The sequence below is a fragment of the Watersipora subatra genome, chromosome 8, assembly GCF_963576615.1.
Source record: "Watersipora subatra chromosome 8, tzWatSuba1.1, whole genome shotgun sequence".
NCBI lineage: Eukaryota > Metazoa > Bryozoa > Gymnolaemata > Cheilostomatida > Watersiporidae > Watersipora > Watersipora subatra.
In genome coordinates this window covers 19,712,797-19,723,493 of record NC_088715.1, presented here as the reverse complement: position 1 = coordinate 19,723,493, position 10,697 = coordinate 19,712,797, and the positions used below count along the sequence as shown (strand labels likewise).

Sequence of the window (10,697 nt, the reverse complement as noted above, 5' to 3'; positions counted from 1 at the left end):
AAAAGTTGTAGTGTGTTTTTTTTTATTAATCTAGATAATTGTTAAAATATATTTATCTTCTTTCAAAAATCTACTGAACATCGTTTCATGGTCATTTAAAAGTAGAATTTTGTGACATTGCTTATTTGATAATACTTTGGTAAGTATTGCTTGATTAAGTTGTCGTAGTTTGCCTTCAAATCGACTAAAAGTCTATTAGTTGCTGATTGTTTATTATTAATTGGGATTTTGGTTTATAGCTTTGCACAATGACGGATCAGCGTGTTGTAACTATGTCTAGCAATTCGCAGTGAAAACTATTACTAAGCGTTTTATTCAACGATATACGATACTGTTTACAAGTAAATAGCTTTTATTGACGCATATATTTTTTTATTTTAGCTCTATTTTGTGTTGCAATCTACCTATTTAACTATGTTTGCCATCTCTAAAATGATCATGTACCCAACAAACAGTTATTAAGTTGCCTACTTGCTTAGTCAATAATGCTAACAACAATAAACAGCAACACTTGTTCATCCAAAAAAATTAGATTATCATTGTTTGTTTGACTGAAAAATGACCTGTAATAGTTAGTAGCAAGCATTCAATATCAGAATATCTGTGTTAATAATTCAGTTATAGACTGTCTTATTAACCGCATATATATATATTAAATTACCTTCCACCTTGTTTTTTAGCGTGTTTAGTCCTTTAAAGTTGTTACATTGCTTGGCTATGAATAAACGTATTATTTTTAGTATTTCTGCATATAAAAAGCACATTGAAGATCAATGAGAATATTAAACAAACAGTTGTTGACATTCTACATGAAATTTAGTGTTTCAACTAATACTAATGACACCATTATTACTATTCATATAAGTAAGTCTAGTAGAATTACACAGTCAGTTTTAAGTGAGAACTGTAATATGCTTTTCTTTTTTAACCTTTTGTAAATTGGCTACAGAGCTTCCCAATAGACATCACTTTGCCACTTATCTCATATTTTTCTGTACAAACACTAGCTCTAAGCTTATTTTACATTTTTCCTGTTTCTTGTTATTGAAACAGTGTCAGACAGAATTCCATATAATAATCCATCCTTTTATATTATAGTAGAAGACATAAAACTATACATAAAAATGTGAAGTAGTGCATTCTATACCATGTACAAGTTGTATAGAACATAAACTGTGAATGCCTGGTGGGAGGCAGTTGAGTCTCTGTATAGTTAGTTTTATCTCTTATTCAATCATATATTAACATGTCACAATATCATTAATGTGAACAAGATAACACATCTTTAACTTGAAATACGTGTTTGGTGATTGGGTTGCTATACATTTTTCTTCTGATTTCTGAAAAGGTACTTGATTTGGCTTTGTCTGGAAAAATAGTGTTTTAAGGGAGAACAAACTAAATGAGCATTTTTTCTGACACATTTAACCTACAGTTAGTCAACGCATCAAACTTCACATTACTTAAGAGAAAACTTTACATTAATTAAGAGCGAACTTAACATTACTTAATGGAGAACTTCACATTACTTAAGAGAGAACTTCACATTAATTAAGAGAGAACTTCACATTACTTAAGAGGGAACTTCACATTACTTAAGAGAAAACTTTACATTAATTAAGAGCGAACTTAACATTACTTAATGGAGAACTTCACATTACTTAAGAAAGAACTTCACATTAATTAAGAGAGAACTTTACATTAATTAAGAGCGAACTTAACATTACTTAAGGGAGAACTTCACATTACTTAAGAGAGAACTTCACATTACTTAAGAGAGAACTTCACATTAATTAAGAGAGAACTTCACATTACTTAAGAGGGAACTTCACATTACTTAAGAGAGAACTTCACATTAATTAAGAGAGAACTTCACATTACTTAAGAGAAAACTTCACATTACTTAAGAGAAAACTTCACATTACTTAAAAAATATCTCAGAGATTATTATTATTATTATCGGTTACTGTAAAAAAGAAGTTAACTATTATAAACTCATCTCAGAAGTTTACAGCACAAGTAAGAGGTCACCTGTTTACAGGCAGGAGCCATAGCTTAGGTGCTGGAAAGTTAAAAAATCTTCAATCTGTGCGAGGCACTGATGGTAGACACTTGTGGGTTTTAGCACTGACTATATAAGTTAACCACTTTCGAGCAGAAAGCATCTATGTATAATATGTATAATTTCCAATGTACATAAAGAGGGTGTTGCCTGTCAATCTATCATCTCATTTCATGTCACCAATGTTTCAGTTTGATCGCTTTTTTCCAGTTTCATATGAGTCAATCTAACAAGTGATGTGAATAGTTGACTCTACAGCAAGCAGAAATGGCACATCTGAATTATCCTGTTCAGGTATTTATCTCCTTACTTTCATAAACATCAAAATTAGTAAAAAAAACACTTATCATTGGCTAATACTATGGCCTAGGTGATTCGGCAATGTATTTGTTGTTTTAATAGATGCTCAACTCAGATGTATATGTATCTATTGAGTGAATCTTACGAAAGCAATTTCTATTCTTAGTTTCGTGCTTGAATTTTGATAGTTTAAAAGAACATAAATCTTCATTTTGTTTATCTTTATGCTTTCAGGCCTCTGCAGACTCTGGACTCCTTGGTAAGAATGCACGATCACTCAGCCATTTGTGTTCTTCTTTGTGTATTGCTAGCAATTCATTACCAAGGTATCTGAGTGATGATTCAACCACTAGTGTGAATACTACTTAATCTGCAAAAACCTAATCTATTTTAGTGTCTGCAATATATAGAGAATACATTTATGAGGTTTTAATATGCATGGAAAACAATGAACTCAGATGAAGCCTAAGTAAATTTCCAAAAGTACTTGGTTAAGACTTTTATCACTTTTAGTATTTCACTAAATGTAAAATACTTAGTGTTGTATATAAGTAAGTGTTCCTACTGCTCAAACTTTATAATTTTCATGTAGTGTCAGAAAGGAAATGAAAATAACTATTCTAATATTGGAAGATTCAATCTACGCACATATGCATGTGTTGTCAATATTTCTAATAATTTTTTCATTATTGCGTTATTTAGTTGTGTTGAAGCTTAATTTCCTGCTCTACAGCAATTTTCTATTGGGTGTTAGTGTAATGCATAGCTTTCATATTTAAAAAAATAAATACCAAGTTTAACATGGAGGGCATGGCTATAAGTTGCCTCTACGTTGTGTTGCTACTTCATTTTTATGAATATATGGAACATAGTTTATTTGACTATTATATTTTTATAAACGATGCTTTTAAAAGATCTCTTTGTAAAAACATAGTTCCTTGTTTGATATATGTTTTGTGTTAATTACTTTAGGTTCTGGGCCTCCTCAATCAGCTGATGATGGGTAAGTGATAACCACAGTTTCGTTTGCAAACCATACGATCATGTAATTCTTGTATTGTTTTTCATGGACCAATGTTTTAGTAGTCTATAGGTATAGTCCTCTTTCATCTCTTACCTCAGTAGTCTATAGATATAGTCCTTTTTCATCTTAATAGATTTTTAGATATACTCTTCTTTCCTATCATTTACTAACATTTTATTGGTGTATTTCTTTACACTTTACTTTCCCAATTCAAATATTTCTCATTGATAGGAGCACCATCAGGGCATCCGTTGATGATAGCACATCTTCTGCCACACAGTCTGGTGCTACTCCTCAGTCTGTCCCTGCCCCTCCTCCTGCAAATGAACCAGCTGTTGATCGTCATGACCATAGCCTCAGTAAGGCATACTCTGTTGCTATCTATTGTTTGTTACTCTCCCTTTAGTACTCTTACAAGTGCTTTCACTTCTGCAATGTACTGGCAAAGTGGCGAGTGTTTTCCCTTCTCCCAAGTACTGTCAAAGTGGCCTATGCTTTTAGTTTTGCCGTGTACTGTCAAAGTGTTGAGTTTGCACTGCCATCAACTGGCCTCATTACTGATTTTTACTGGTATCCTGTGTACTCTGGTAACCTTTCTCAGTGTAAGTAGTACCCTCTCCCAGTATCAACTACTTCACAAATGCCTAACATTCATAAATTGTGGCATTTCATTAGTAGATTGGTTTTTGCGTTTCTAATTGAAACAAGCATTTTCACATAGAAAAATGGGTGGCGATCTCAAAAGCCATGGTTAAGTCGCATATCACGAAGCTGCGTTATCCGACTTTAAAGTTGCACTAACTGAATTTATAATATTGGTAACGATTTTTGTAACACGTGCAGCCAGACCAATCAAAGAGGGATCTTTCTGAATCTGGAGTCAGTTTAGCCAATAGAAGTCTCAACCCCCTCTGAAAACCCCCTTAGAACCGTTGCTATGTTAGACAGGAAGTACTGAATAATAGCGTCCGATAAACGTAAATCGACTCTTTTTTGCCGATTTTAAAGATAACTCTGACATTTTGGAGACTTTTAATGAGTACTTTGGTATTCCAACTGATGCCAAAAGCTATGAAAGTAAATGGAATGACGATGACATTTTCCTAACGATTCTTATAAGATTATATAATGTTTAAATATAAGAATAATTATTCGATTTTATGTTTATTATAAGATTTAATCATAGGAATAACTATTCGAATTTCCAATATCGGAGTATATAGTGTCAGATGGTGTGCAATATGTTACTATTAATATATTTCTAAAGGTTTTGTTGGTGATACTACGGCTGTGCCCAGAATCGCTATGCTGCCAAGGCCTGCCAAGCCGTCTTTAATATATGCAAAATTAAGAATAAGTAATAAATTTTCCGATAGATATACGGCTATTTCTATCACAGCCAGCTAAAATCTGTTTAGATTTTTAAATTCAGCATTATTTTTTGTATATAAATACAGAAATCTAGATAAATATCATAACTTCTTGATATTGGTTGCTATGACGTTTTGAAATGTAAACAAAATTGCGCATTGGTTTTAGTTTCTCAAACTTCAACGCCAGTTTTTTCAGAACTATGTTTTCGCACTAATCGTAAACATGCATTCAGTATATTGACCAAAAAAATCTGCTGTAATTAAGCTAGAATCAAATTTTTTTTTGCAAAGTAATTGTGAGAATTTTCTTCTTCTGCTAGTGTAGATAACTCCAAATCTCACACACCCGACTTAACCACACCGACTTCCAAGATCATGTATGACCCAAATGCTAAAAACTGGTTTATTGTCAGTGAAATTCAAGTGTTTCGATTTTCAAGTGTTAAATTTTTGGTGAATTGTTGCTAATGTCATTTTTCTGAAGTTTTATCAGTCAATGTCAGAGCTGTCAACTCTCCCGGATTTTGCGGGACCCTCTCGGAATTGATGTTAACCTCCCGCAAAAATAAAATCTCCCGGTAAACTCCCAGATTTATTCATTGTGCTCTAGGATAAAATACCGAGCCATTTACTTATCAGTTACTGTAGCTATTAGCGCTATTAACGGCATGCGCGTGATCTAATGATAACAAAAGACTCGCTGTATCGAAAAAGACACTTTATTATGCCTTCATGCATAGAATTATCGTTTGGTAATTTTATGGCCTTCGAACTAGGCACTCGAACATTTCAGAATATTTGTTTTCGTAGGATTAGCGCGCTACCAAACAAAAATTTATATGTATAGCTCTTTGGGTGGGCGTTTCCTACGGCCGGGACATTTTTTTGCTTTTAAGCTGTGAGATACAATCCACCATTCAGTCAAGTCTTAAAAAGTTGGCCAAAACCTACAACTAGGAACACCAAGGAGCAGCAGCTACCTCATCTCAAATCAGTGCAGACTCAAATGTAGAGATGATATAGCATCCCTGTCTAATTACCAAATTCATTTACAGTAAGCTTTTGAGAATTTTGTGTTTACGTTATGTTCATCACCATGGATATGATACATTTTTTTTGCAGAACTGAAATATAAAACATTAAGTTTGCAAAAGGTGCCCATGATTTGTTTTTATATTTTTGCAATTCACTTAAGCATAATTTTGTCGCTGAAATACAATATTAGTCTGCCTTGGTCCCCATTTAACAACTTGTCCGCTGGGGCGAGGCTTTAGAGACTAATTTCTCCCTCATTTGCATAGCACCAGGTTGACAGGTCTGTCAGTCATACCTTTAAAAATCATTGAGCTGACGAACTAAGGATTTACAGTGTAATACTAAAATGTCAAATTTTTACTTACATATAGTTCTTACCTGTATCTACATTTGAGTTTAAACAAATGCTTTCTCAGTTTGTCTTTATGCATGAGTGTGACACTGCCATTTTATCTGCATTGATTCTGATTGTTGTGATACATTTAACAGGTAGGGAAGAACAATATGACTTGGCACCAGAGGTAAGTATAAAATATTGTGTAATATTCAGGTGTCTCAGAGATATTCTTTTTACTATTCTGTTGGTTATTATTTCTCATTTAATGATGCAATGTAGGTGAAAAGTTGATTTATTGTCCAAGTTGTAATCTGAATAAAATTGTATAATGTTCCTTTGCGTAAATCTAACGCTTATCAAACAGTTTTCACACTTTGCCTCTTACTTAGCTGTCAAGCTCTTTCTGTTTGTCTTTTACTGAATTGTGCTAAATACAAATTCGTTTCATACTTCGTCACATTGTTGAACTAAAAGATGACTATCAGGAAGTCAACCAAACTTGTCTCACTCCCCACTAGCTTCGCAGCTAAAAGATTTTCCATCAAACGTTTTCAAAGCATGATAGACCTACAAGATGCTCATAAAACCATATTATGCATTGTCAATTTCTAGTTGGTCCAGTTTTATTATCTTATATATTGTAAGAGGTGGTTGTGTTAAACCTCATTATCAAATGTGCTACAACTGAACGGTTTCAACAGGTTTGCAGTCATTCTTTCAAGATTTTCAGCTGCCTTACCATGTTTAATATTTGTGCTGAAGGTTCTAACAATACTGTATTTAGTATCAATATAGGTTTTTCACTATTTTCCTTATTTCTCCATAAAGATATTAAAACAGACGAGGAGTTATGGTAGTTGAATTTTGCTTCTAAACATTTTTGTGCTCATTTGTTACTCGTCAGCATTGCTATATTCTTTTTTTCTTGTAGCTTCGGGAGTTAGAGGAAATATACGCTCTACTAGATATGAATGCTAGTCCTCAGGCATGTACATTATTTTGCTTTTCACTTTACTCCATGTTTCTTAGATATGCAGTCATGAAATTTTTTTATACAGTTTTATTATACAGTTTTTTTTGAAAAACTTTTTTAACAAATCACACCTGCTGCTCCAACAAATGCAAATTTATTTAGTGCAATTTTTCGTTTTAAACTTTTAAATGTGGGATGTTGTCAGGGGATAGTCTCAAGGCCAGCTCTTTAGTAGTCCATTTCTGCTGCTGATGTTGATATAGTTATATATAGCTATATCAATAGCTTCTTCATAACTATAAAGCATTCTCATATAGCTATGAAGAAGTATTTCTACATTAAGGAATCAAATGCTTAGAGCTTCGTTTGGGCTCATAACTTGCCATGGCCTACTTCAATTACTAGAAAATTCCTTATGAAAAGGTTGAGTCTTTTATGTTTATCTGATCGGTTGTTGCAGGTTCTTTTAACAGCCATTTGAAAACTGATTGAGCACTTTCATTATGACTAGATCTATTGTAATACTCTAGTGCCTAATTGATTGACTCGTTTTGTTCAGTTCACTGGCACAATTCATTAGTTGACTCAATTCACGCTGTTGATTAACTCAAACTCAATTCATATAGCTGATTGATTCAATTCATTTATTTGATTTGCCTAATAAATTTAATCGGTTACTTTCATTCATTTAGTTGATTACTTAAATCATTGAGTTGATTCACTTGATCCATTCAGTTGATTGACTCAATTTAGTTGATTGACTCAATTCATGTAGTTGATTAACGCAATTAATCGAGTGACCTGGCTCAATTCATGTAGTTGATTAACGCAATTAATCGAGTGACCTGGCTCAATTCATGTAGTTGATTAACGCAATTAATCGAGTGACCTGGCTCAATTCATGTAGTTGATTAACGCAATTAATCGAGTGACCTGGCTCAATTCATGTAGTTGATTAACGCAATTAATCGAGTGACCTGGTTCAATTCATGTAGTTGATTAACGCAATTAATCGAGTGACCTGGCTCAATTCATGTAGTTGATTAACGCAATTAATCGAGTGACCTGGCTCAATTCATGTAGTTGATTAACGCAATTAATCGAGTGACCTGGCTCAATTCATGTAGTTGATTAACACAATTAATCGAGTGACCTGGCTCAATTCATGTAGTTGATTAACGCAATTAATCGAGTGACCTGGTTCAATTCATGTAGTTGATTAACGCAATTAATCGAGTGACCTGGCTCAATTCATGTAGTTGATTAACGCAATTAATCGAGTGACCTGGCTCAATTCATGTAGTTGATTAACGCAATTAATCGAGTGACCTGGTTCAATTCATGTAGTTGATTAACGCAATTAATCGAGTGACCTGGTTCAATTCATGTAGTTGATTAACGCAATTAATCGAGTGACCTGGCTCAATTCATTTAGTTGATTAACGCAATTAATCGAGTGACCTGGCTCAATTCATGTAGTTGATTAACACAATTAATCGAGTGACCTGGCTCAATTCATGTAGTTGATTAACGCAATTAATCGAGTGACCTGGTTCAATTCATGTAGTTGATTAACGCAATTAATCGAGTGACCTGGCTCAATTCATGTAGTTGATTAACGCAATTAATCGAGTGACCTGGCTCAATTCATGTAGTTGATTAACGCAATTAATCGAGTGACCTGGTTCAATTCATGTAGTTGATTAACGCAATTAATCGAGTGACCTGGTTCAATTCATGTAGTTGATTAACGCAATTAATCGAGTGGCCTGATCAGTTCATGTAGTTGATCGGTCAAAATCATTTATTAGATTTTCTGCATCCAATCTCTCTTCCAAACTCGCTCTTGTCCCAGTAGCTTTTAAAATGGCAGCTATCAATTTTTCTGGAACTGTATTTTTATCCCCTTTTACCTAATCTTTTGTAGATTTATAGGAGTACAACTTTAAATTGTAATATACATATATGCATGCATTATTAGTTCATCATACATGTAGATGTAAATGTATAAAATATTGACTGACCACAGATATACATATTTATGTTATATCATAGCTCTGGCAATCAGTTTGTTTCAATTAAATATAAGTTTTTGTATATTGTCTCCACCTGGGTGTTTCAAACAGTTTAGAAACTCTGACAGCTTGCTTTGCCATCTAAGTTCACATGACTGTATGCATTGCTTGCAGGCAGACAACAACCCTAGTTTTGATATATCAATTACTGAAGTAAGGCCACTGACAGACGCAATACCTACTCGAGGACTGCCTGCAGTTACAGTTAGTTTTCATTTAATCCTACATATTTATAAATCTCGGCATCCAGTATTTACTCAATACGAAAGCTATATCATAACCGTCATGCATTAAATACATTGATAATTGTCATAAACTAGTTGTAATTAAATTAAACAAGTCATTATTCATCTAAGGATGGGTTTTATAATGCCAAAGTTGCTTAGTTGATTATCTAAAGTTTCCATAATATTGCTTTTGTGAAAATTTTGTATCTGATAATCACATATTTTTACTTTATATAATTTTTCTAAATAGGTAAAGAAGTAAAATCATTGCTCTGTATTTAATTTATTATATTTATTGATAAACAAATAATCTCTTCTCAAGTTTACCGCTTTCTCAAATTTGTGAGATTTTCTATGCTAGTTGACATACACAAGTTTAGATAACTATAAAAGAACTAGCGATTCTCAAGTGCGTCCAGTCAACTTCTCATTTTTGATCATATAATTCTAATAAGATGTGTTCAAAAGATTATTGTCTTTAATTATTTTATGTTAGTAGTCATTATCCATTTTGACGTCATCAACCATATCGGTTTTATGGAACCGTTAAACTGATTCTTAATTTAACTTGTTTACCCAGAGTTGTAAAACTTGCCTCGCTATATTTGTTGTTCCACACTTTTTCCAGGAGTGTTCTTTCAGCTAATGCATCAGATTGTTTTCATCAGATATGTCAAGGTGAATGTACTGTAGATATAATGTGCATATACAACATAATGTATATATACCTGTACATGATACAATATAATGTACTGTGAATCGTAGTATAATGCTACAAGTTACTAATAACTCTTTATACAGGACACCCGAACTACTAGAAGAACCAATATAAAACCAATTCAGCCACCCAAACCAGCACCAAGACGGAGACGTACAGTTATAGGCAATCAGATGGATCACCGCCCTGCAGCAGATAATAATCAGGTAAGCTATATAGAGCGCAATATATATATTGTGTTGCCATATATGTAATGTATGGACGCGTATATATATATATATATATATATATATATATATATATATATATATATATACACCATATATATTATATATATAATATACTAGCTTATAAACCAATTAAGCTAGTTAAGAGTAATAATTCCAGTAAGCTAGTTAATAGGCGCTAGGTTTTTAATGGTGGTAGGCCAAGACGTTGCGTCAGCATTGTTGTCCAGCTACAGCTATTCTAATAATAGCTATAGGCGGAATGACAGACAGACGACAGACAGACATACTTTGAGAAATATATATGTAGATAAATATCAGTGTTTGTCTGTTGTTCATCTGTTCA

General features: G+C 33.1%; 1 protein-coding gene across 1 annotated transcript in view; it reads left to right on the top strand.

Annotated features, from left to right (window-relative positions):
- The first annotated feature begins 112 nt into the window (after positions 1–112).
- The window catches only part of LOC137401394 (tetratricopeptide repeat protein 28-like), a 37,909-nt gene continuing 27,324 nt past the window's right edge, over positions 113–10,697 (top strand). Inside the window, exons 1-9 of the mRNA XM_068087721.1 lie at positions 113–139; positions 2,273–2,356; positions 2,597–2,621; positions 3,335–3,365; positions 3,618–3,745; positions 6,284–6,315; positions 7,063–7,120; positions 9,298–9,383; positions 10,208–10,330. Coding sequence (XP_067943822.1) covers positions 2,330–2,356; positions 2,597–2,621; positions 3,335–3,365; positions 3,618–3,745; positions 6,284–6,315; positions 7,063–7,120; positions 9,298–9,383; positions 10,208–10,330 — 510 coding nt within the window. The 5' untranslated portion in view covers positions 113–139; positions 2,273–2,329. The remainder of the gene's footprint in view (positions 140–2,272; positions 2,357–2,596; positions 2,622–3,334; positions 3,366–3,617; positions 3,746–6,283; positions 6,316–7,062; positions 7,121–9,297; positions 9,384–10,207; positions 10,331–10,697) is intronic.